Source organism: Limanda limanda, chromosome 18, assembly GCF_963576545.1.
Source record: "Limanda limanda chromosome 18, fLimLim1.1, whole genome shotgun sequence".
Classification (NCBI taxonomy): Eukaryota; Metazoa; Chordata; class Actinopteri; order Pleuronectiformes; family Pleuronectidae; genus Limanda; species Limanda limanda.
Window position 1 is genome coordinate 8,892,555 of NC_083653.1, and position 26,971 is coordinate 8,919,525.

General features: G+C 42.1%; 1 protein-coding gene across 1 annotated transcript in view; it reads right to left on the minus strand.

The window, feature by feature from the left end:
* Nucleotides 1–320: 320 nt before the first annotated feature.
* The window catches only part of mthfd1l (methylenetetrahydrofolate dehydrogenase (NADP+ dependent) 1 like), a 33,854-nt gene continuing 7,203 nt past the window's right edge, over nucleotides 321–26,971 (minus strand). Inside the window, exons 11-27 of the mRNA XM_061091676.1 lie at nucleotides 26,790–26,963; nucleotides 26,396–26,532; nucleotides 25,566–25,612; nucleotides 24,671–24,778; nucleotides 24,336–24,410; nucleotides 23,531–23,633; nucleotides 22,190–22,266; nucleotides 20,664–20,804; nucleotides 19,218–19,286; nucleotides 15,043–15,154; nucleotides 10,242–10,381; nucleotides 8,961–9,002; nucleotides 7,391–7,494; nucleotides 7,073–7,250; nucleotides 6,237–6,344; nucleotides 5,853–6,005; nucleotides 321–944 (exon numbers count right to left, since the gene is read on the minus strand). Coding sequence (XP_060947659.1) covers nucleotides 855–944; nucleotides 5,853–6,005; nucleotides 6,237–6,344; nucleotides 7,073–7,250; nucleotides 7,391–7,494; nucleotides 8,961–9,002; nucleotides 10,242–10,381; nucleotides 15,043–15,154; nucleotides 19,218–19,286; nucleotides 20,664–20,804; nucleotides 22,190–22,266; nucleotides 23,531–23,633; nucleotides 24,336–24,410; nucleotides 24,671–24,778; nucleotides 25,566–25,612; nucleotides 26,396–26,532; nucleotides 26,790–26,963 — 1,858 coding nt within the window. The 3' untranslated portion in view covers nucleotides 321–854. The remainder of the gene's footprint in view (nucleotides 945–5,852; nucleotides 6,006–6,236; nucleotides 6,345–7,072; nucleotides 7,251–7,390; nucleotides 7,495–8,960; nucleotides 9,003–10,241; nucleotides 10,382–15,042; nucleotides 15,155–19,217; nucleotides 19,287–20,663; nucleotides 20,805–22,189; nucleotides 22,267–23,530; nucleotides 23,634–24,335; nucleotides 24,411–24,670; nucleotides 24,779–25,565; nucleotides 25,613–26,395; nucleotides 26,533–26,789; nucleotides 26,964–26,971) is intronic.

A 26,971-nucleotide genomic window follows, 5' to 3' on the forward strand; every position in this document is an offset into this window, starting at 1 on the left:
GAACATTTTAATGAAATAAAGCAGAGAAAAACAGGAAATGGGTTTTTTTACACAGCAAATGGCATCTAATAAACGAGTGAGGTTATTTTTATAGCTCCTCTGCTGCACAATTCCCTGGGGTAAACCCTGAAATGTGAATAATGCGCTGGATACATTTCCTCACATAAAATAGAATACTTCTAAAATATCTAAAAATACCTTAAAACTGACTTAAAATAACGAGTGCAACTTGTAACATGGTGATTTCACATTGGTAGTACAGCAGCTTAAGAGTTAGGAAACTAGAGTAGAGAGGTGTAAGAAAAAAGACGTAAATACCATAAAAAAGGCTTTTTGTGCGTACATCAGCAACTTAGTTAATAAATACACAAAAGCTTAAGATGCACTTAAAATGGTTTGAAGACTTCAGTAACTTTTCCATACAGAGAAAATATTTGGCTTGATCGCACAAATGTGCAAACACAGCATGAGTTTGTAATCTGCGTTTGTATTTTTTGTGCGTTTTCTTTAGAACATGTTACCGTGAAGGAAGCGTAATGAAAACCTGTCAGACGTGCACTGGGTGGATGAATTTTACGACGCACACATGGAGCTGAAGATCTTAAAAACCGCAGAGAGCCTGAGCCACAAACAAGCTGATGAACCGTGTGCAGCCGCTCAGACTGGAGGCCTGGCACCGGGCGAAGGTAGTAAACCGCAGGAAACTCCAGGGGGAAAATAAAGCCTCATGTAACAGGTAATATAAACATTAAACATCTATAACGTCAGCGCTGTGAGATGACCGGAATGGTAGAATATTTTGTATGAATTTTTTTACGTTAATACCTATATGGTTATCCTTAAGCGGAGCATTCTCAGAAGAGCCCGGTGATCTCCTCTGTGACCGGGTCAAGGTCGATGTCGTAGAAACAGGGTCGGGTCGGCAGGCCGGGCATCGTGCTCATCTGAGGAACAATAAGAAAAGCAGCAGGTGAAAACTTTTGTAAGTGGAGAAACAGAGGAAGAGAAAAAATGGCAGGCACAAGGTCAAAACTCCACCTTTAAAAAGTCTTCATATCATTACAACACCGACATCACAGATACTTCTTGTTTAAATCTGAAAAAAACCTCTAACTTTTACATCTAAATACGTAAATATGCAAATAAAATGATGAGAAGTGCAGATTGAAAGGTTCTAAATAAAAATACAAGGACTGTCTGAGACAATGCAGCCACACCGAAAACTTGCAGCACAATAAATAAATATTCGAACCCATTTTCCCATGTGCGATATATACAGTATATTCGACTGATTCATCTGAATAACTGAAATAAATCAATACACAAAGGAAGATAGAAAAAAAAAACAGCATTGCAATGTATATTATTTATATTTCTCTACTGAAAAACAAAGATTTTGAACTTGTTTTTCACACTGAGATTTGCAATGAAGTAGTCTGTACCGCTGCTAAATGAATGGACTGAGGAACAATAGTGGCAGCTGAATATTAATCTTTAAAACAGGAGTTTCACAACAATGTCAGTGACAACAGTGACTTCATAAGAAGGTAAGATCACAATCTATATAATAGCAGCAGCTCATGTGGAAGGCTTGACCACAACACAGCTGTTCTGCCCCATGCAGACGAGAACCCATTACGATCTGGTGTCTAAACTTTGGGAAATGAGACAGAGTAAGATCAACGTGCACGCGGCTCAATGACTATAATCTGGACTCGTGTAACTCCCGAGACAAGGACCTTCAACGTGTTGACAACCTCCACTTTAGCAGTGATGAATTCAGCGGTGGACAGTGGCTGCTTTGTTCTCAATACTCATCACAATATCCATAACAAAAGGCTGACTCACAGGGACGAGGCGAAATGAAGGAGGTGTGCCCGGTCATAGCGGTAAGAGCAGCTCCCGTAACCACGGATCGAGATCAGTGGCCGGGAAGAAAAGAGGCTATGCAGACGCTCAGGGAGTTGTTAAGAATCACACTTTTGATTTGTCAAATGTGTAGAAATAAGAAGCTGTGTTTTCTATATGAAAAGGTAAAATAATTAAAAAAGTAAATGATAGAAATGTTACTCCAAGCGCAAGTCAGTTGACATTTAAGATAAGTAGAGTGTATGTGTGTGTGTGTGTTGTGTGATAATGCATGTGGGAACCCTGTCACAATAGCCAGCTGATAGGCCGCTCCTGTCCGTGGAAGCGGAGGAGTTTTTGACAGAGATGGATTCACGAAGGACAAAAACAAACATCTGACAGGGGGAAATTCTCCCTAATGAAATTTGTGACATGAACACGAGAAAGCAGGTGAATTGACACTAAATCAAGAACAGTCAACGACAGCTTGACAGGCCGGATGTTGACCACGGTAACTGAAGGTTTTTGTCACGTGCCAAAAGAAACCCACCGCAGATCTCGGAGGGAAAAAAAAGGGTAGTTCGCTCGCTGCATCTGATCAAAAGCAACTGTGTGACCCATAAAAACACTTTGCCCAGTCCAGTCCGAGCTGAGAAACAAAATCGTGCAGCTCATTAGGCATTCTTTGCATGCCTCCTTCCTTCTGACCCGGGGCCAGTTTTATGGGCCCATTAGTGGAAACGAGACAGGAGTAAGTGACCGGACAGTTTCCTGTCTGCGGAAACGTAACTGTGTGCGAGTACATGAAGGGACAGAGCAGGGAGTCCGTGCGACACAATCTGACAGAGCTGATGCTATCTGCTCTCTGCTCATTGCAGGCCGGTGTGATGTCAGCTGGGACGGTTACATGACGCTGTTCTGACCACGTCCATCAAAACGCTTCAACCACAGATGAATCAGTGTGAGCGGACTTACAGGACGTCAGTATGACTGCAGCACATTGTTCGCATGGAACGTATTGAGTGCAATTGATGTTTTCCACTAAAATATCGTACTTATTTATAAATGTAATGGTCTCAATGCAGACAGGAGGAGGTGGGCGTCAAACCATCGACCTTCTGGTTAGAGGACGACCCTCTCTCCCTCCTGAGCAGACAGTGTGAGCAGGATATAACAACTAGTGTTAAAGCCAAACACAGTCCAATATAGATTCTGCAAAAAAGTTATGTCCAGCAGTTAAATTGGAAAACAAAAAAAAATCTAAAGAATTTTCAATTAACCTTTTTTAAACACAACCTGAGTCAATACTATTATATCCCAAGTCTCAACCACTGCAGGTGTCAGATGTTGCTGCAGTGATCTCATCATGTACCTGGAGGCTTTACTCAAGATGTTACTGACTGTGAAGACAATCTCTCAAAGTTTTCAAAGCAACAGAAGATGCACTGTTCTGCCCGTCCTCCTCCTCTTGAGCCTGAGAACAAGTTGGCAATCGCAGAAACACGTAGCACTCTGTGGCTAAAGTTGGAAACTCCACTCTGCCAAATGAGTCCTCGCATTATACCCCAACACAATGTGCCTTTGTCAGGGGAAACCCCGGAGGGGACGATGGAGCTGGATTTCTAACCCCCTCGGATTTTATTGGAGAAAAGTCTCCGTCAACAATCAGGACAATTGCTCCAGAGGATTTCAGGAGATTGTGAAACAGAATTCACGAGCCAACACTTGGGCCATTTAGGATTATTGAATTGTACAGGGAGGGAAGTGAAAGTGTGAAATTTAAATGACATTAATTTAAAAGTCAAAGTGATCCTGCTTATGTCGACTATCACCAGGGGACGAATGGTTCAGTGACAGGAAAAGTGGAGCTGCAGTGAAGAGACTCACCTGTGAGAGCACGATGAACATCCCAGTGAAAACTACAAGGGCCCGGAGTATTAACTCAACTGTCCCCTTGTGACACCGTGTTAACTAGATGGATTTTTATTTGAATCTGCACCAAATTCTCACAAAGTATAGGTCCTCTAAATATATTCCATGAATTATTCTCTGAGATATTAATGAAAAAAAAAAACTGGATCGGCCACATGATCAGGATCTGAACCAAATGTATTGGCTTCTTCCCTCTGAGTCATGACCCACCCCTCCTCAAACATTTTATGGAAGTCAGTGGGGAAAGTTTTGCTCAGTCTAATAACACAAAAACATAATCTCCATGGCCGAACAACAGAAAAGGACAGAAAATTATTAGAGTGAACTGCGGTCATTGCAACTTTAAGGGGTGATGCATATAAGGAATAAAAACATATTCATGAGGTAATAAGATTTGGTTTAGATGGGAGCTCGATGGACTAACTGAGGCCAAATAAACGAGGCTCCACTTTCATCTTGTGTGTTTTCTTTCACATACAATCACTCCTGTAACCACTTTACATCTGGTTAAACATTAACCAGTTTAAACCGTGGTGAATGTCCAGGGAGCTGATTTAATATATCTGAACTGGTTTGTGTTTAATGGTGCATTGCAGTTTGCTCTGGCGGGATATGAACTCTACAGAGATGTATTGTTCTTGCCTGCGACCCCTCCCTCACATATCTGAAGAGTGACATCAGCCCCTTCCTGATTCTTTACCCTGTGAAGACCCTTAACCCTCTTCCAACGCCCCCCCCCGCCCCAATACTGACGCCCCTCATCGCCTCAGGAGTTTTACTGGTGAGATCTTTCTGCTTCTTCTGAGTCAACTGTGACCTGAGGGCAAAGAAGTACACTTACAAAAGTGCGCTCACTCTAGAGATACAAAAAAGTCTAAAAGTACTACATAAAAAAAACAGGGATTATCATCAAAATATAATTTCCTCAGTTTTGGTAACTTATTATTTTACTCCAATGCCTGCTCCATGTTTTAAACTATTCATAATCTTGCAGCCCCTCCGGTAAGACACCTGCCTATTACATCATTATTATGATGAAGTATGATGCTGAGGGTTTCTGCCCGTATTCCATTGGGTTTATCTACTTTTGTTCTGGGCATTAACTTGTGGCATTTCGTCTATTAAATCGTTCAACTATTCCAAAAATTGTCTGGCTGGAGATAGACAAACAGGGGCCCACCTGGACACAGGGTGGGACTGCACCCTCTCTCGAACTTAAAAAATTCAATCAGTGGATCAGTCTGGCAGACAGGGGCTAAGCCAAAGAGTTCAAAGAACTATTTGGAGACTCCCTTTGGGTTACGAGTCACAGTTCAAGGTTCATCAGCGTGCCAGTGGCTCCGCGGGCCACTGCAGATCAAAGACATGACGGGGATGCTGGACAGACGCCACCCCTAGACACTGCCACCCCTTCCCAGCATGCCCGGCGTTTGACACCTAGGCCTCGGCCTATCAAAGCCCATCCCCCAGGGCACACTGGTGAAACAGCGGGACGCAAAACGCTCAGGAAGCCGCTTCCTTCCTGCCAAGCCCTTCATCAACCGAGGGGCTCCAGCAAATCAGCTCCAACCAGCTCAGTGAGAGAGGAGAGAATTCCGCTTCTCCTGGTGTGGCTCAATCCCACAACAACAAACAACAGGGTCAACAAGCTACATAAACAAACCTGTTTGAACTACAGACTGTGAATGATGGACGACACGTTCTAGTGAAGTAAAGCTGCTGGATCAAAGTCCCAATAGTGAGTAAGTCTCAATATCATCATCACCACTTTGATAAGACCTACACTGACATTACAGAAACCGTCTTTGGAAAGAGTTTATTTATCAGACCACACCAAAAAGTACTTGTGTCCCTTCTGCTAACATGGTGGAGGTGGGGTTTATGTCCCATACTCGTCCATCTTTATAACAGTTTATGGCTCTGAGCACCCATCTGCACTATAGTGATACTGTGACTTTAATTGATTATTGAAGAAATATACTGTATAAGAAGAAATAAAATAGAATTGTATGCAGTTTTATGCAGGTACTTATAGACCTGTGAACTATAAGGCTCTGTTTCTGACCACGTACCGTTCCCACCAGTGGGTAGATGAAGCCGGCCCCGACGCTGGCACGAACTTCTCGGATTGGCAGAACAAATCCAGTGGGCGCGCCCTTTTTGTCGGGCATGTGGGACAGGGACAGATGGGTCTTGGCCATGCAGATGGGCAACGCACCGTAGCCCTGGTTAGACAGAATAGAAAAATATAACGCATTAATGTGTATGTGAGTGTGAGAGAAAGTGGAACAGAGAAAGGAGATGAGCTGCATGACTTCTGTCTGGAGCCACTTTTACAACTTTACACACACGAGCTTGTTACGGTGCAGACACTCAAAGTGACTCAACGAGGGATCCTCTTAACGGCAATGTAGCCAGATCTCAGGCTAGTGTTGGAGCAGCAGCATTGATCTCACCTGTTGATTGTAGTAATCGATCTTGGCTTCAGCTTCTGGAGACAGCTCGATATCGTCCGCTCCGTACACTCTCTGGGCGATTGTTCTGATCTTCTCTGCTATCGGCATCTGCGTGAAAGAGGTGAAAACACATCAGGTCAAAGAGAACAATTCCTCCGAATATATCTCTAGCGCTAAGATAAAAGGACAAAAGGTAAGAATCAACCGCTTCAAAGTGGATGAACACACAGATCTCAATTCCCAGATTTGTAGATTATTTTCTTAGAAATTGACAAAAATATAAAAAAAATGCCAGTTTCTGCAACGTTAATGAATTTGAATGAACCACCCTAGGTCCTTCTCTTGCCCATACACCAAGTTCGGTGCAAAATTGTACAGTAGCCTTTGCATAATCCTGCTGACAAAAGAAACACTAAAGAAAAAACATGACCTCCTTGGCAGAGGTAGTAATTAACTAATTTCTTCAACTGCATTAATTAAATCAGTCCTGGACCTATTGTACGCCAATTGTTGGGACTCGTGGTATCCAGGCACATGCACACTACAAATAAGTGCACACAAAGACACACACAAACCCATGTCAGTGTAACAGAATAAGTTAATTTAAGTCACAACTTCCCAAACTCACTAACTCAAACCAGCTGATGTTTTTTTTATTTTTTTTTTATCTCCACAGTCTCTGGCTTAGCTCCTTAAGATACAATCATCATTTACTGCAAACAGAAAGTGACCGACACAGGAAAAGGGAAGGATCAGGGAAAATGACGGCTGCCTGTCATGCAACTTGAATAAAGACATCGAACAAGATGATGTGTGGTTCATTACACGGCTCTCACCTCTCTGTCGTACAGGAACTGGAAGTTGCTGGGTCTGCTGGCAGCTTCGTTCACAGCATGGGCCAGCTCCAAAGACCCTCGCCCGCCCTGCGCCCAGTGGTGACATGGCACGGCATCAGACGCGCCGCACTCTTTCGCAATCTGACACACGAGGTCAATCTCTGCCTGGGTGTCTGTCCTGAGGGATCACCACGGGGGAAATGTGAGCAGTGGCCATGACAACAAAGAACGTATTTAAAAAGGCAAAAATAATTAGATGTAGAATCATATCCCTACTCCTAAGGCTAATGAATAAGTTAATAACGGCATGTTTCTCACTTGAAGACGTTGAGCCCCACCACGACCGGTATCCCAAACAGACCTGCGATCTGGATCTGCTTTCTGAGATTGCTATGGCAACCGCCTGCAACCAGACCCAGATTCTGGAGACGGACACAGAGGAAGAGGAACAGAGTGAGAGAGGGGAAGGGGAAGTCTGCGTGATTATAAGTCAATTTAAAAGATCTATAAAATGCACTATTCCTGGCTGCACACCAAAAATATTAACCATCATAATAAAACAGATGATTCATGTAGCTTCAGGGTTTCTCCCATTTAATAACTTACAGCAAGATTGATTTAGGTGAAGATAAAGTGTGTGTGTCTTCCCTCTCGATATATCACATCTCTACTGCCAGGTATATTTATCCCCTTAAAATAAATACACGTTCCTATTATGTTGAACACACACAACATCAACAATCCCATAGTGTAGTGAATGAGATAAAACTCCAACACAAAAAGGCTCAAATCCAGTCTTTCCCTGCCGAGTAGTTTTTTGATGGGCATGACAGGAAATCTGTACTTCCTGTGGAAGCTTAGTTTAAATGGCCTCATTTCCTTCTCACCCATTTAGGTGGAGTTATCCAAACTAATAGCAGTTAAATCAGAATCTATGCCAATCACCCTTGTTAGCAATTACGTTTTACTCAAAAGAAATACATATATTGTTAGTGGTATAATGTTAGTATGAGAAGTCATTATACTTGGTGTTGCTATGAATTGCAGGATATAATAAAACTGTGGTACTACTGTAATTTGAGCAGTTTTTCAGTAATTCTCATGTTGTGTGTTCAGAACTCAAGTTACTTCTAAGAATATTAAGAGGCTATTCTTTCAGCTACTCCGTGAACACAATAATGCAATCTTGCAGTGTGTGTGTGTGTGTGTGTGTGTGTGTGTGTGTGTGTGTGTGTGTGTGTGTGTGTGTGTGTGTGTGTGTGTGTGTGTGTGTGTGTAGCCTGTGCAGCCCGCGGGCTCAGAGCAGTAAGGCAATACAGATCCCATAAATTCATTTCCCTGGCTCTGTTTTCGCTCAGTACTTCTGGTTCTCGTTACAGGCCTCACAATTAACTTATGCTCATACGGCTTCATTATTTACTCAGCTGAAGCTGCCTGAGAAACCAGTCATTCTATCCAAATATGGACACACACACACACACCATAAGAATCCCACCTCCACTCTGCTAAAGCCCACACATCCGGAAAGCACAGAACCACATGCAAAGGTTCTATTTGTGCTTTTAATCGAATGACTGCTCGTAACCCTGTTAATGGGCCACGGACAGTATGTGAGCATTCGGGTGGGGGATTAATTTTTGGTAAACTGGAGGCTTGTTGCAGATAGATTTTCTTTCACTGCATCACACACAGAATCAAACAATGCAGCGTTTCCCTAGTTTTCCACACATTTGGCCTGAGGGACAATCCCAGTATAAACTCTGGGGCCCACATCAACACAATTATGTTTCTGCAAACCTTTGTGTTCCTTATAAAGTTGTCTTATATATATATATATATATGTGGGTGTGTTTGTGCACTCGCTTGTATTTATTAAAAAAGCTCATACCTCATCAATGTACTCTTTAGGTAGAGGTGCACCCGCTGACACCTGAAAACACACAAACACATCACATATTAACACATCTCAGTATTTTATATGGAAACAATTTTCCATATTGTTTTTATCTTTTGTATATATTTATTTGCCTTGGTCCTAATTTTCCATGAAAAAGCCAGTGAATACTGCTTATCCTAATGAATGTCCCAGACGTTAATACCAAGAAATTCAAAGTAGATTTTCATAACTATTCTAATCATGGGAAGGTGGGTCAATCAAATTTGAATTTTTGGAAACATTTACTTGTTATAGAGAACTGATGTTTTCATGGCTTGGTCCATACTTTTTCTCAACATTTCCAAAGAAGAGCCAGTGGTTACTACTATTTCCTTTTCGTGAACGGAATGCTGAGTAACAGTAAAATACAAAGAAATTCTAAGCAGATTTCCATAATCTTATTCATTACAAACATGTGGGTCAATCAAATAGACTTCAAAATAAATTGGAACACTCTTGTGAGCTATCAGAAATGTTTTCATGCCAACGCTGGAAAACTAATGAAAAACAGCTGAATGGCTCTTAGTTAATCATCCCTTAAAAGCCATGAAACCTTGCCGTGTGTAGAGTGCAACATATACTTTTAATGGATACGCACAGAGATAACTTTCAGAGACTACATAAACAGGTTAATTGATTTCTATTGAGTTTCAGCTCCTTGAAAACACAGCAGGTATTTTTTCCTGACCTTTACCAGCATGTTACGGTTCATGACGGGTGGCTGTGGTCACGTAAACAACATATATCACATGTGAGTTGATTGGCTGATTTACTTTATTCCAATACGTCAGAGATAATGTGAGCGTCTGTTATTACACGTGAAGAATTACAGAAACATGGCATTAAGATATTCCCAAGAAGGAGAGGTGGCTGTTCAAGTTGTTACAACAGATACATGTCACTGTTTTGACAAGGGCTACAACAATGAAACGATTAATTGTTCGGTATTCAACAACTAAATTCATCCGCAACCATTTGGATCATTTGAATAAACGTTTTGAGGGTTTTTTATTTAATGAAATGTGAGTTCTTTCTGGTTTCTCTGCTCCTCTAACGACAGTACAGTGAATATCTTAGTTTGTAGTTTTAAAAAAAAGGTATCAGAGGAGGCCAATCTCGGGGTTTGGGAAACAGAATTCATCACTTCAGAGTAATCGATAGTCGAAATAATGGTTAATTACCGTCCTCGTGTTGACTAGAGTGTATTACGCTAGCAGTGATGTGTTCACTTACATTAGGACCGCCTCCGTGCATCTTGAGCGCTCGGACGGTTGCAACCAGCACCACCACATTAGGCCTCAAGCCCGACGCGCGACATTTGATGTTGAAGAATTTCTCCATCCCGATGTCTGCTCCAAAACCAGCTTCAGTCACTGTCAGAACACAGAGGGAATTACACATTGATGAATCAATAACAAGAGAGGACGACCTGATCAGAATCATCGTTCTACTCGTTTCCTCTCCACCACTTTAATTTATGTTGATCATAATGTTTGCTTCAATCAGAATACAACTTCATACACATGTGGGCTAAGTTGACGGACCTCATTCAAATAAGAAATGAGTGTGTCTGTGTTTGTGTGTGAGCAGTAACACTGTATCGAGTAATGGGTTCACCATACACACGCCTCTTGAACTGGCTCCAAACAAAGCAAATAGTCCACCTGCAGTGACGGCCTTGTTAAGATAAGACTTCCTGTTACTGCTGTTATGTGTGTGGCACCATTGTGCTGCAACACTCGCTACTGACCAAAGCCTCAATTTCAGAGGAAGACGAAGGTTTGGTTTCACACCTAACGTTTTGTATTGAGGTTTTAACAACTCGTGACTAAAGGGCAAAAAAGGATGGACTTACAATTTCTCTTCTGAGACAACTCCGGTGCTTTTTTGGTGTGTGAAAATCCAAAATGAGTGATGGGATATTCACTTGAATTGAATTCTGTTTCTACCTGCCAGTTGGTATTCACTACCCTTACAGTCCAGCTAAATATCAAACCTTATGAACACTTGATGACCACCAGGGGAGAACAATAAAGTCAAGCGCAGGAGACTTTCTGTCAGACAGGGGAATAAAGTTTGTTTTGAAGTAGATGAGTTCAATTCTAAATGGCCAAGAGCTGAAATGCAAGAATGATCCTTTCGGCTTTGGAATAGACCAAATTAACCACAACTCTTTGTATGTGAAAAAGCGAGTTAAAAACTAGGGCTTTTTGTAATACATTTGTAATAATAAACTAGTACAAAGAATGAACGTGAAGGATTAAAACTCCACTTTCAATGTTAAAAACAAACTCAAATACTAAACATGCCCTGGAACTGCATGTCGTAACCTTAAGGCTGATAAAAACCATCAAAAATACTGTGTGCTAGACCTGCATTCAGTTTTAAGCCTCAAAACTGAGTTATGGCTTTAAATATTGGCCAAAACAAGCAGTTAAAAAAAAGACAGTTATGTCACAGTGTCACAATGGAGTTGCCCTTTAGATTTAGTTTGATTGTGAAAAATGTCATTACTTCAACGTTTAATTCAATTAGACATTTGTCTGAAAAGTTCAACCTTGACCTCCAAAATCCAATCAGTTCATCCTTCCCTCCACGACTGTCGCCAGCGCGGAGGCCTAAAAGTCAAGATGATGCTCCACGATAAAACAAGGCGTATTTTTAGAGAAAAGAAAATTAAATGATACTCAAAATAGCTGCAGAAGAAGGGAGACGATATCAGGGTCTGTCAGCCAATGTTGAGTGTCCATATTACCATTTATTATTATAATAACGCTCTGTCAGCTAATTTCTCACTAGAGCATCTGTTGCTGGTCCAGACCCTCTCTCCACTTCCTGTGGGCCATTTTCATTTATCAGGACGTCCTGCACGTCTGTCTCTGCTGGTGAAAGGTGTGTGTTTTTGTGCGTGGACAGTCATTTATAGAACAACATGTGATTTAATTATATTCAAGGACGCGAGGAAATGTGATCAGGACGCATGTCTGGAGGCAAATTAACAGTAAATTCACAATTTATCTGGAACAGTTAAGCTGTCAGCGCTCAGGGAATGATTTGTGTTGCTTCCTTTGAGATAGAAAATCTATTTAGTTTTGATTATCAATAAAAAAATCGAATCAACGCAGATTGTATTGGATAAATTGTTCTCAAATACATTCACTAAGAAGAGATGTGAGGTAGAGAGGGACAGGGAATGGAAGTGTCGTACAACCAGTGCAGTGTCTGTTATAAACCTGCGTGTTTAGCCTGTGGTTAAGAGCCTTGAGATTATGAATGTTGTGGTTTGACACCACACAAATAAAACTGAAAATGAAAATTAATGTAAATGACAATATTAACATGAAGCAGAATGCATTGGCTGCACCACCTCTAAACTTAAAACCTGCAGGCATGAAACTCAACACTGGGTTTGGTCACGGACAGAAGTGAGTGTTTCTCATTAGTGCCACTAGAGTATTTCTGGATATTTCCCTCAATTGAGTGACCTCCCCACAAAGTGATTACAGGAGAAGTCACACCTCAGATACATCAGATGAAATCAAATTCAGAGACAAAAGGAATGAAAACAAAAATATACGGCTGATGAGAAACGACAGCAAATACGACGAGCCCCGTCCACGTTACACTGGCAGGAGAGTGACCCCAGAGGATGTCATAAGGAAACACTCGCCAGCTTCCTGTTCTGTGTGACAACCTTTAACAGGCCAGAGAGCGAGAGGGGAAGAAAAGGTCGATGTTGTTGTGAGTGGGGCCAAAGAGAGAGCGAGAGAGAGAGAGAGTGAGAGAGAGCTGGGTGGTGTCAGAGCAGTGTTATCAGCACCCTGGCCAATAAAAACACTGGAAAATAGGCTACATCAACACCATCATCGACTTCCTTTCAAACACTTTCCATAATAAACTGTGTTGTTTGGGGCTAAAACTAATATTTATCGTTATTATGGATTTATCTGTTGGTTGTTTTCTCAATAAATCGAGGGGTTTGGCGAACATAAATATTCAGTTTACGATATCAAACCAACAAAAGCAGAAAAACAAAACAGAAATGTTAAAGCTGTAGCTGAAGAAAACTGTTGTGTTGGAAATATTTGACATCATCATCTCTCAGCGGTCACTTCTTTAAAAGCCCAAATGATTTGTCGCTGTTGTTTAACGAGGCTTTGCCGAAAGGGAAATCTCACATCTCATTTGTGTTCAATACTCCAGCCTGTAAACGATACAGGAATCCCTCACATCTGGCACCATGAAATCCCCCCCCTCCCAACAAAATTTCGACATTTTAAGAGCAGATTCCAAAGTGACTTGAAAAACCATCAATGTAACATCCAGCATGATGAAGCACAGCCCCTGAGTATTTTCATACGCTGCCTCGGTGAGTTCATTGAGAGTTCATGTTCTTCCTTTGCCACATGAGAGGAAGGTTTGGAAATAATTAAACTGCACCGTATAAATAACTCAAGACATTGTGGTGGGGTTGTATAAAGATTTCAAAAGAAAGATCCCTGTTTATTAAAGCTTTTTGTAGTTTTTTGGTTTTCACTATCACATCCATTCATATAATAACATTAAAGTCAAGTCAATGGTTGAAATGAGATCTGTGAAATGCAGTGACATGCTAACATTGGGTTTTAACTGGTCGTGTGCCTGTTAGAAGGTAGTGTGCATAGTTTCCTGTTGGGAACAAGACTGATGAGACCAGTGAGAGTGAATAAAAACAGTAATAAAGCTGCAAGCAGTAAAACCAAATGGTTTCTACCCACAGCTGAGGGGAACTGCAGGGTCTGGTGGTCGGATAAGACCGTTTACACTAAAACCATGATTTGTAGGCTGGGTATATTGAAGGAAACTAATTCTGTACAAATGTGCTTGACGATTAGAGTATATACTAAATCATCAAATATTAGGGATACTCCCAAAATCTCAAGTGTCACTTCCATCTTATGTCTAATCAAAGTAGTTTAGTCAAACTGGTGATGTTGTTTGGTGTTTTTAACCCTGTCTGATAACTTCATGTCATTCTGTGCCAAAATTAGCAATAACTTCAACTTGATGATGAAACTCGATCATTTAGAAACACTCAGATTTTGTTTGCTGTTTAGTTGTTATTCTCTTTAGTGATTCCAGTGCGAGGGAGGTAATGTTTGTAGCATCAGGGAAAAGAGCCGAGGGGAGGCTGTGGGAAAGTGAAGGGGTGAGGCGGGGGTACATGCATCCCAGCTGCTCAGGGAGGAAGAGGAGGGAGGTTGAGTTCCTGGCATACCTGAGAGTCAGGTAACAACCACACAGACCAGGGAGGGAGTGAGATGGACAGATGGAAAACAAGTGGGGTGGAGGTCTAGAAAGCGCATTCGAGCCTCCGCGCTCCCAGATGACAGCTTGTCGTAATGTTACCCTTGTTGACCTGTTATTGTCCTCAGTCAAAATAAAAACATGTCTCAAATACACATAAATACAAGTCTCGAGGAGAGTAGCATGTACATCAAATGCACCGCAAGCCCCACAAACTTGCACACGCATGCATTCCAAACATATTTCTATTGCCAAAGTCAATAAGAGGGTGGGAGAGCACGGTGATGGATGGACAGATAAAAGTGGAAATACTCAAGTATGCTTTGACATTGAGGGGATTAGTGTGGTTTACTCTAAAGCATTCCAGGCACACTTAAGATTATCAATCTGCTTCCTTCCCCTCCCTCTTGTGTTTTTGAAAGTGACCTCTCCAGCGGTTTCCTAGAAAGTTACGCAGGAGCAGGACACCAGAGCGGCGGACGACCCGAGGCAGGTAGAACGGAGCCAGAACCAGGAGTAAGACAAATGTAGGCTAAAGGTCACAAAGTAGAGGAACAAGCTGTATTTCACGACTGTTGTAAAATGTATATTATCATTGAATCTGCTCAGGAAGCTTAAATCCCTCAACATCTGGGACTCGACAGTTAACTTCTTGTTGTCTGTCACTGCCAAGAGGTTTTGAGGTTGTGCATCTGCCTTCGTGTGTGTGTGCCTGTGTGATCTGTATGCACAGGCGGAGTGTTCTCACCCACAAAGCCGTCCTGTCCGACGAGCTTCAAAGCCAGCTTGTCTGCCAACACCGAGGAGTTGCCATGGGCGATGTTGGCAAAAGGCCCGGCGTGGACAAACACTGGAGTACCCTGCAACCAGACGAGAGAGAGGCACACAAACATACAGGAGGGGGTGAGAAAACAGTGTCGCCCACAGCAACTTCTTCAACCAAGTTTAAATAAGGACTAACCAGCTCTTTCATACTAAATGCGACGTCTTTCAGTCAAACGTCCAGGATCAACATGTACGTGTGAGTGGCCTTTGGCTGGTACCGTGTTTGTCTAAACAGTAGCACAAGTGAAGAAGTACTCGACTGGCACGCCAGCCCGACCGTGGGCCAGGCGTCCTCCCCCTGCTGATTTGAATTACTCACTAAAGACTGCACACACAAACTACCAGAGCCCTTCAAGTGCACGTTTTCTGTACATTACACTCACAATTACTTTCAGTTGATAGTTACAAAGATTTAAGAAGACAAACACAACCAGGAGACCATGGAAAATGCAATACATGTAAAACAAATGCCATATACACGATGTAAACATGAAATGCCTAACTAAAAAATAAGTTTTGAAAGTTTGAATGTTTACTACTGGGCAGGTGTAACAGACCAGTTCTGGGCCAGAAATATGTTGAACTAAACTTTGCCTGTAACATATAAATGAGACTTTCTGCAATTTGTGCGCGATGCTGACTTCAATATCACAATAGGTGAAACAGCACTGGTGGAAATAGTTTCTACCAGAGAGACAGAAATGTGCTCGGTTATGGATGTAAAACAGACGGTGAATCATAATGTGTTGCTTGGGACACATCCTAAATATTGTTTGGTCTGAGTCTTTAGAGAGAAGCCAAGGTTTGTCTTACACTTCTTGCTTGGAATCATACATTGCAATAACCGAAATGGGAAAAATGTGCCTGATAATGTGGAAAATGTATATTCCTCTGAAGAATTTACTTAAGTTAGTTGTGTCTTTACACTTATACTTTCACATGCCAAGTTATATGTACCGTGCACCTTGAGTTATGAATATGATAAAAATACTGTTGCAAAAACAGATAGACAGGAAACGGGGTGAGAGAGAAGGGGAGAGTGTATTTACGTAGTTAATGGTCCGGCCAGGCGGAAATCTAACCGGGGACCTGCTGCTCAACCAGTAAGCGCCCATGTGTTATGCGTCCTAACTATTCAGTTGTCAGGTCGCAGCGGCTGTATGTGTTGGTTCTTCTACAAACCGTTTCCGCTGCTCAGACTCTCGGCTGCTGTTATCTAACAGACAGGAGATCGGTTCTAAAAAAGGTTTGCAGGCAACAACTGTGAATTATTCAAAGATGTTTTTGCAGGGTGCCTCCAACGGACACGAGGCAAAGCATCAAAGAACACAGGCACCGAGGGATGATTTACTCTTCAAGGTCACCGTGCTTGTGAGGGAGAAAGGGAGATTACGGAGAAAACTGGTCAAGATGAAAAACGGTGGAGAGCCAACTGACCCATTGTTAAACTGCCTGCGAATTCCTTGAGGAGGAGGAAAGGGGAAGGATGGGAAGGCCTTCCACGATTTTCTAAGCTTTTGTTTGCATACCTCTCCCTCCGCCTGCATAAACAACCTCCCTCTTGGGGGAGTAAATCAACTATTAAAAAAGGCCCTGACAAACGCTGCCACTACTCTATTTGTCTATGCAAATAGTGGTAGAGACTCGACAGCATCGAACTGCACGAAGGGAGAAGGAAAAGGAGGTGAGGACAACAGGTTGATGTCAAACACACCCATTCAATAACCTCTGTTGCCCTATTCCTCAATGTATGACACCACACGTCACACATTACGTGGATTTCCATGTGTGTTTGCAACGTCTGAACCTTAACTCGACCCCGCTCACACTTTTCACACTTTCCACATCTGTGCACGAGGGAAAGCGATTCAGGAAATAAACGAGCGCCAACAGGGTGATGACAGTGGAAATAAACGAGAAGTCCAACGTATCACCTCTTCGGTTTAGTGGACAAGCGGATCGTATGATGAGTAGGAAGGGAGACGAACAATAACAGGAAGATTCACTATATCCTCTTCCTGTGGATCACTCGTACTGTCCTGGACGGCAGCAGCAGGAGAGAACCACGCTAATAAAATATTCCCAGCTGAGATTTTAAGCAAGCTGGAAAAGCCTGAAGTCACAGGGCAGACCATCAAGGCTTTTACACGCCTTCCTTCCTTCGAACTCCACGTCGACAGGAAGTTTGAAAAACGCACAGAACGACTGTAGACGTGGGTTCAGAAACTACCGCTTTTTCCTTGTGTGCTTTTTGTCTCCTGCCTCATCTGAGAGATCACAGGAATGTACGCTCTCGCAGACAAACACACAGCGTCTGCATCGCGTCGGTCTGTATTCAACACACACAGAACACACCATCCCAAGCGAAGAGGGCACAAAGACAACAGGCGGTCAAGCTCAACGGAAAGTTCTCATGGAGCTCTTGGGGCCCCCGCTCGGTTCCCGATACCAGCTCCCTGACCAAAATCACAGGAAACCCACACAGGAAACAGTTTCACACAACAGCACTGCAGCGCTTCCTCCCAAAAAAACAAAGTAACCAAATCTCTGCTGAATGCTCCACTCCACCCCCCCTTTCTACACCCATGAAAACACCCAATGTGGGACAGTGTGTGTTTATGTGATCCTGCCCGATCCCGCCATGTAATCAAGCTTTCTGTTCGAAACCAACAAAGAGCAAACAAACACAAAATAGCTCGACAACAACAAAGGAAAGTCGAAACTGTTATCAGAGGCTTGACTGCAAACATTGTGTGTAGTATAAACTTCAGGTTTGGTAACCAATGTCATTTTCTATGCCGACTTAGTGAAAAGCTCATAAGATCATTTATACCATTTACACAAATTCTACAGATAAATATCAAATTTGGTTCATTTGATCAACGTGTAAAATATGTTCTCGATTAACTATTCAGTCCATACAATGTCAGAAAATCACAAAAAGCTCCACCAGTCTCCTGAGAAGGTGAAGCAGTGTCTCGTATTAGACATTAAGTTTAATATAAGGGGAAAATAAACAATAAAAAATATGACTAAAGTTCAATTTTTAACAATATAATACATATAGAATGTGAAAACACAGTGTAGTACTTTTATCTTAATATAATTTAGGGCCATTTCGACAGCCGTTGTATAAGATTTCCAAATAGTTGTATGAAAAGGTTTTTTTTTGTTTTATAAAATCTAAGATAGGAGTATAAACCTTTATTGATACTGGGGAAACTCAGTTGTTACAGCAGCAGCAGGCAGGTCAGAATGAGGTAGACAAGAGAATACAACTGTAAAATGAAAATAAAATGTGGACCATGAACATAATATACACCATTAGGAGAAGATGTTTTTGTAGAAATGTTGTAGAGTTAAACGCAGAGGCACAAGATGTAATTTAAAACCATTTGTATAAGGAAATATTGTGATGTCAACATATTCCCAGCTAAGATTTGGTGGTAAAATGGTGATTATTTCTCTATCACTCATATTTATGCCGAGCACAGGGGGATGGATTATTTTCAAGGCCACATTCTCATCCCTTCCTGAAGTTAGTTTCAGACATTAGTCTGTAAACCTGTTGCTTCCATTAAACAGACTCCTACAGTAACAGACATGATCCGTCAGTGTGTTTAATCTCCACTCCCCTCCATTTTCTCCAGGGTTGGGTGTTTTCTTAGTAGTACAGGGACAGCTTAGGGTCACTACTCGTGCCTGTGTGATCGCATGTCCATTCATGTTATGGCAATGGCTCAAAAGCCAAATGAGAAGCAGATGCTGCGAGAGGCTGTGTTATGGCATAAGTCGTCACACCCAGAACTGATAGTTGTGTAAGTGGGGACCGAGTGGCCTCTACCAAGAGCTCCACCTGCCCTCTGCTTAACTACTATTAAGATAAAGAGCCATGGGAGAAAAAGGTCAATCTATCATCCTTTCTTAGAAGCGCTCACTGGAGCACTCTCCTCTTCTCTCTGACAGCAGAGGTAGGTTTAGTGCCACTTCCCCTCTCCCCGCGGACCCTCAGCCTATTTCTTAAACGAGATATTCATCAGAAGACGCTACGTGGAGCCGGATAACGACAATTTAAGTGGGGTTATGTGGGTGTCTCACCTCAAGGGTCTGCATCAGGGTGGGCTTAATGGCATCTTTCATTAACACCGCCAGTGCTCCGCTCACACCCTGACAGGGAGGAAGAAGGAAATATGACAGACAGGAACAGGTTATTGGGATTCAGATTAAAAACGTTACCTCAATGATACAAACAACTGATGCTGACGTAAAGAAATAGTTTGTTAAATGATAAACAGCACCACAGTAACGCTGCGGGTAAGATTTGCTTCAAAATTGTGCCCGGTCATCAAACTGGACACACGAACACACACAGTTCTATACTATATTCCCCCTGGGTCTGGCTCTGCAGATGTGGTAATGTTTTTGCATCCTGACTAACCGGACTAATGTAACTTTATAGGGGATCCTCCCGTGCGGCTCTGAAACAACACAGTCAGGCTGCAGCTTTCGTTGTAAAACCGCAGCCAGCTGAGCCCATAGATCTGGGTCTGGTGAGGGGTGCGAAGAGGCCTGGTTAACGTTTAAGTCACAGGTTACACCTAGACGAGACGTTGTTTTGAAAGGGGGGAGGTGGTGCTGCACTGTGTTAGGGGCAAAAGTGGGAAATGAGGACATTTTTAGGTGAAAAGTCTGACAGAAAACCGCAGATAATCGAGAGTTAATAACGGCAATGAGGAGTTTTTCTACACGTCAACACACTTTGCAGCACTGTTCATTATTATTTATTTAGTGTTTCTTTCAAATGAATGTAAGTTTGCAGGTTGTCAAAAATGTTGAAGAGGTTTGCCTTCACTTTGTGTAGTAAATTGTCTCAGGATCAATAAAGTATATGTATCCATCAATCTCTCTATCCATCTTATCAAACTTTCACAGCGATCCATCAATCTTATCTGTCTTTTGTATCTCTCATCTAACCATATTTCCTTCTTTTGTATCTATCATCCATCTATCTTTTTTCTCTCATATATGCATCCATCCATATTTATCTATCTATCTATCTATCTATCTATCTATCTATCTATCTATCTATCTATCTATCTATCTATCTATCTATCTATCTATCTATCTATCTATCTATCTATCTATCTATCTATCTATCTATCTAGTCTATCTAGTCTATCTTTCGTATCAATCCATCATCTTCAGTTGCAGTTCTCTCTGCCAACAGACCTTTAATATTAAACGCTTCAGAGGGCGGTCGATCTCAAACAGCTCTTTCCTCAATGGGTTGGATAAATTCCCGCCAGAAAACACTAAGCTTTCACTTTTAAAAATCCAATAGTCAACGCCTGACACTCTTAATCTTCAAACTCATTTCTGTATCTTAGTGTAACTGAGTTAAGAAACAGCGAGAGGCAAAACCTAAGCTGTCTGAATATCTTCAGTGTAGAAATTCTGACATGTATTGATGACGGGGCAAACTGAGACTGCCAGAGTTGAAATTCCCACACTCCCTGAGAGAAAGGACTACACAGTAACACACACCAGGTCCTCTGTGGTGACGGGCTGCCCGGAGCGACTGGTCCCCACCACCATGCGTGCCAGTCTGTTTCTCATGTCCTCCAGGCTGTCGGCCAGAGCCAGGATGGCCATGATCTCGCTGGCCACCGCGATGTCGAACCCAGTCTGCAGTGCGAGAAAAGGACAATCAAACAAAATGTAAACAACAGAAACAAATAAACTGATATTCATGCAATTTCACGGATGTTTCGAGATTAAATTCATGTGTAAGTTTGCACCTATGATGCAAAAACTATCGCTTTAAAAAAAAAAATATATGGACATAATTTTGATAAGGGACAATAGGTTTAAAAGTGTCTCACTCGTCTTGAGAACACAGTGTTGTAGGGATCAGACTGTGTCAACAAAAACAATTCGGCAATTACCCGAGTGACTGGCAGACAAGAGATCCAGACCTCAAAGTCACCAGCTTGATCACATGAGGAGGAGAAAAGTCAAATGACCATGGCCTGGTTTCAAAATGACGATTTTGGAGGAAAAGTATGAAACCATTATCTTGTTTTGCTCCTTTTTGAGGGGACTTTCTGTATTGATTTCTGTGAAACTGAGCTCCAACTTTATGACAGAGAGAAAGGAGAGAAAACGAGTGAATGGGAACTACCCACAGGGTAGAGCATGGAAAACCAAAGACGTCTCCATTCCGTGGCCAAAGACAGAATCATAACTTAAACCACATCAATCCTCTAAAGAACACAACATTTCTATTCCCACTCCCAGTGATAACACCCTGAGGGGCTATAGTGTATCCAGCAGTGGAGGAGGGTGGGGGTGGGGGAGGGGGGGCCGGAATGAAAGGCAAACAGAGTGGACGAACTGATGGCGGTAAATGTAAGCATATGCTGAACCCGCTTAGAGGTTGCTCCAGGTGTGTGTGTGTGTGTGTGTGTGTGGGCGGGTAATTTTTCTGCTTCTTTAAACATTTGCTTTCACTTAGAACAGCTTGGTTCCAATTGAGGTAAAGTGTATATTTACAGGATTTCATTAGGCAGTCATTACTAAAGACATACGGGTGAAAAACTTCTGGAATTCATCGTGGTCAAAGAAGGAAACGGTGGAGAGTGCGTTTGTGTGTGTGTGTGTGTAGGTTTTTAGACATCATTACTGTAAAACGACATAATGATAATATTCCACCCATGTAAATGACACCCAGCAGCAAAGCCTCTGCAGTGAAGTCACTGTCGGTAACAGTTTTGAATGTCCGCACACAGTTGGTCTTTCACGTGTGAACAAAGCAGGAGATTGTCCAACCGGCGTCTGTCCATATCGCCAAAAGCTGTATTCTCACATGAGGCCCTTCTGAGATTCACCTCTCCGGATAATTCAGGAGAATGTCTGGGGTTTAGTGTACGTCTGAATCCAGCTTGTGAGTGAGCATCATCATGTGTCAGTCCAAAAAACCCAAAACCAAGACCGCAGGTGCCAGAGAATTTCATAAAGAAATTTCATAAATTCAGAGGAATGGAGATTGTAAAGGCATTAGAGCTGCATACCTCTCTGATGTGTCCTTTTTCCGTGCTCGCCTGTCCAATTGTGATCTTCCTCAAGAAGCGGTCGTTTGTATCAAGAACTGGAAAATCAGGACAAAAAGACATTTTAAGTTTTTGCAAAACATCTGGTAAAATCTCAGATTTTAAAGGTTTATGACTTGTCTGTCATTAATGTTGCGCCAGTTTTCATGCTCGGGAAAACTTCCATAATATCAATGACAGAAAAGAGACATACGTTTTTAATAAAATAGTAAATATAATTTGTTCTGACCCCTGAGACACATAGAAAATGTATGCCTCTACAGCCTGGATCAAATATCACATATTCTCAGGCTTCCACGCATAAGAAATCCCAACAACTGACAAAAAGAGAAATTGTTATCTCTTATTGTGAGTAGGTGTTGACACAGTGAAAGCACTTTAAAAGTTTCTTCACTCAGCGCTTCGCCTGCTCTCTGATAAAATGTCTAGAGAGCAGTTGTTCTGTTTGCAGTAGTCACGAACCAGCAAGGAAACCACAGCAGTCTTCCCTTATTTTCTCATGCTGGTTTGATGTAATGGAAGGGAAAATGAAAAAAACCTGGTTTGTGTCACGAGCGCACAGACACACTGGTCACACCCACGAAACATTAGGTGGTAAATCTGTTTTTAATCTCCAGGGTTGCGTCTCTGGAGAATCCCCCGTGGAGCAGCTGGAGTAAATACCACATCAGTCATAGCAACACAGGGCAGGTTGTTCTAACAACTTTAAACCCACACAGCTTCCACAGAGGAGGATAAGCCCTCTCATATTATACACACATTTATCATCCTAGGACAAATACCTGCAACACTCCTACATAAGATGTGAAGAACAGAAAGAGTTGTCATCAATGATTTTCACTGATGAGAATTCAAGTTACAGTTTCAGAAAGAAAGCTGCAACCAACATCACCACAGACAAAGAAAACAAACCGGTCCAAACAGGCAGGTTTACAGTTTAAAGACTTATAAAGACTGATTTATTAAAAAAGGAAAGTACTTTTAATTCAGCACTGCATTTGCTGACATTCCTCAGAAAAATCATCTTTATGGGCCATGGAATGTTTGTCAAGACAACTATTTAAAATAGATTTGTGTCATAACCATTATATTGGTTTTGATATAACATCACATTGCCTGATAAGTCAACATGATCACAGCATACCCCCCAGTATATTTCCCACATTTAAACAGTTTTTTGTCTTCATTTGGAGTTTAAGGGGGAAAGGTGGTGCATAGACCAAGTGAAATTCAACTTTATTTCCCTCAAGTCAGTGTTGAGTCAGCTGATCTTGGTGTTAAGTGCTACACTTCTAGATATACCTCTCTGCCAGGTGATCTTGGAAGGGTCCAGGTCCAGACGGACGAAGGTGCTAACTTCCTGTGGAGTGAGAGACGCTGGGTCTGTTGAGTTGATGCCAAGACGCTGGAATTGAAGAGAGAAGAAAGATCAAAGAACTTGGAAACTTGGAAAACTTTGTGTCACCAGATTTTGATCCAACCTATGGGGGTAATGCTGGATACAGCAATTCATTGATATATTGAGATAAATGGATAATTCCTATAATTATACTCAAAGTAGAAGTACACTTCTGAATATGTTCACTTTAGCTAGATGCACGGCATCATCCAAGCAGTTGAAAAACAAATCCAGACTAAATTACTATGAAGCAATCGGGTTCAAAAGGTTTACTGAGGGAGCTCTTACTATTTCTCTATCACTCCGTCCATTAAGAGCAATAAATATTTTATAGTCATATTAAATTCTCATTCCACAGACCTTTATCCAACAGGACGGGAAAACACTGATGTAGCTCAGATTAAAACTTCTCCTTTCTATCGCCACAACATCTGTCATATGTATTTTAATAGTGAAAAATGTACATCCTGCGCCATTTAGAATAAATAAATAAGCAAAAGCCATAGTAGTGATAAAAACCGACAACATTATTGTATTATTATAGACATAAACAAATATTTGGAGTAAACGTCATCAGGGAGGAGGTAACTATAGACAGGCTCACTGAGGTCCCCTAGTGGACAGACGCACATTCTCTAAATCAGACATGCACAACAGTCTTGTGGGTTAGAAAGTGTGATTGACAGTAGTGATGTTGTTTAGACTTACACGAAGCCTGGAGATCTGAATGGGTGAAAATCGTCTGACTCCATTCACTGATGGGACCAGTCGATGGAACAGAGCCTTAGAGGTACAACACAACGTTATGGTACAATATTGTGAAGTATATGCATTTTAATGTACATTTAATTGTGCCTTGGGGGGAGATTGGGTTATGGTCCTGAGTAGGAAGCATCACAGCGAACACACAACAATACAAAAAGGGATTTTACAGATACAGAGCTGTCTCTGACCACATAATAAGATTGTAGTACGTATACAAAGGGAGGTTCACTTTCTGAAGTTCTGTGTTCGAATGGGCTGAAAAGTTATTGCCGAGTCACCTTGTCTGATTGCGTCGCCTCGTGGAGCATCCTGGCATCGATGGCTGCTGCCACCAGGTTGTTGGCAGCCGTGATGGCGTGAATGTCACCAGTCAGATGGAGGTTGAACTGGAGGATGAAATAAAAGGAGAAAAGGGGATGAGCAGAAACAAGAAAAGGAGGAACTGTTATTTTCATGTGTTAGAACACAGTGTGTGTGTGTGTTTGTTTAAGAAGCGGAGTGTGAAGTTGACCTTTGCCATTTTGGAAATTGAACGTAATCACTTTGATCCCATATTATATATTTGTGTGAAATGTTGTCATTATCAGAGCATTCACTTTTGACTCACAGGCAAATTATTAAATGTAATTATTATGAGGTAAAAGTCATATTTTTCTTTGACCATCAAAATCTAAAAAACATAAATCCTCTGGCTACCACCGGGGCAGAAGGATAATAAAACCCCATAGAAAATACAGGATCAAAGGCTGTAAATGTATCACATGATAAATAAGGATAAGAACAAAGTAATCTTCACAAGGTTACGACTTTGTCCCCTCCGTCTTTAAAAATATTATGACTCATATTCTCTCTTCTTGGTATGAGCCCTTTCGTTTTACAGGAAACTAAACATTAGATTTTTTTCTTACAGGAGTGCAGAGAGAAGATTGAGAGATGGAAGCAACATGCATAACAAAAAGCTGGTGTTTTGTTTCGAGAAAAAGGAGGCCGTCAGAGCGTAGACTACGTGTCTGCAGCTTTGAACCTCCCTCTCCGTCTTTAGAGACAGAGCCTATAGTCACAAGCAATGTTATGCCACAGCTCCAGGGGTTGCGAGTGTGCGTATTTTGTGGGACTCTCTGGACGTCTTGAGCCTTTTGAAGCAAGCACCGCCAGTCCTTCTGTGTGTCTTACCTCCTCCATAGGAATGACCTGGGCATATCCCCCTCCTGCAGCTCCCCCTAGGCACAAAGAAGTAGTAGCACAGTCAGAGGCAGACAACAGGGCAGGGACGCACAAAGGAGGAATGCTGAGTGGTGGACTCTGGGTGAACCGTTCCACCCACGGCACAAAACGTAGCAGGGTACGAACCGCTAGACTCACACTGACAAAGATAGCGTATCTCGCAGTTATTGATACATTCCTAAGTGCTGCCGCTGCTTTGGGCGCCAGTCTCTGTCCGTGTTCAGAGCCCCCTCAATGTTTTCAACAGGAAGCAAAACAAAAATCAGAGATTCTTTCCACTATTTCAAGCTGCTGGACATCCTTTCAAACATGAAAATAAAGCTTCAGGCTTAAAAGGGACAGTTCACCCAAGCCCAGACATTCAAAGTTGATGTCATTTACATCATGTTTTTAGCCTAAATGTCCTCTGTGATCCACGCTCAAACTCCTGAGGAGGATATAAGAGCACATTCAGGATAAAACATGGTGTAGATGACCTTGTTTCGACACAAATTTGAATGTGAATGGATGACATCACAGGAGCAGTAAGTAATTCTGTTTTTATACATTGGAAAAGGTGGTCGCCATTTACTTCAGGTGTATTGGATTTGGCTGCAACGCGGTTTACCGCTGCAACGCTGTTTACCCCTGAGACACTTCACCCACCCCTCCATCGGCAGCGTGGTGAGTAGATAATGAGTGAATTCTATTTTTTGGATGAGCTATCCCTTTATAATGTAATCACTGGAAAGGCATAGGGTACAGAGAGGAGGAAGGATATCGAACTTATCATAGCCGACCTTTAACCCCAAACGTGGGTCCCTGGGACGGCTGCCGGAGACAGGCGAAGGAGTTGAGCTTCAGATGGGCGGTGAGAGCCTGGACGAGGCCGATGGTCACCGTGCTTTTACCTTCGCCAAGTGGGGTGGGAGTTATACTAGACGTGGAGAAAATATGAATATGAATTCATCTATGTATTAACTTCATGACCACAGTCACTGTACAACCAAGCTATGACTCGTATTACTGGGAATCATTATTCAAGCTCCAAATAATACTAATTAAGTATGGACAGCGGGAATGCATGCCATCGTCCCCTAAATGGTAACCAGTAGGGCTTACTTCTATTATGTTGCTGGTTTAAGCACTAGAGGGCACTGAAGGAAATTCAGCAGATCAGTAAGTCACGCTCACCCAGCAACCAGTACATATTTCCCATCAGGCTCAGCATGAAGTCGGTCTAACAGGGAGAGTTGAACCTTAGCTTTGTTCCTGCCATAGGCTTCAAGCTCCTCAGGCAGCAGGCCGACCTCCTGAGCCAGCTGGTCCACTGGTTTGGGCATCTGAGCTCTGGAAATCTCTATATCACTAACAAA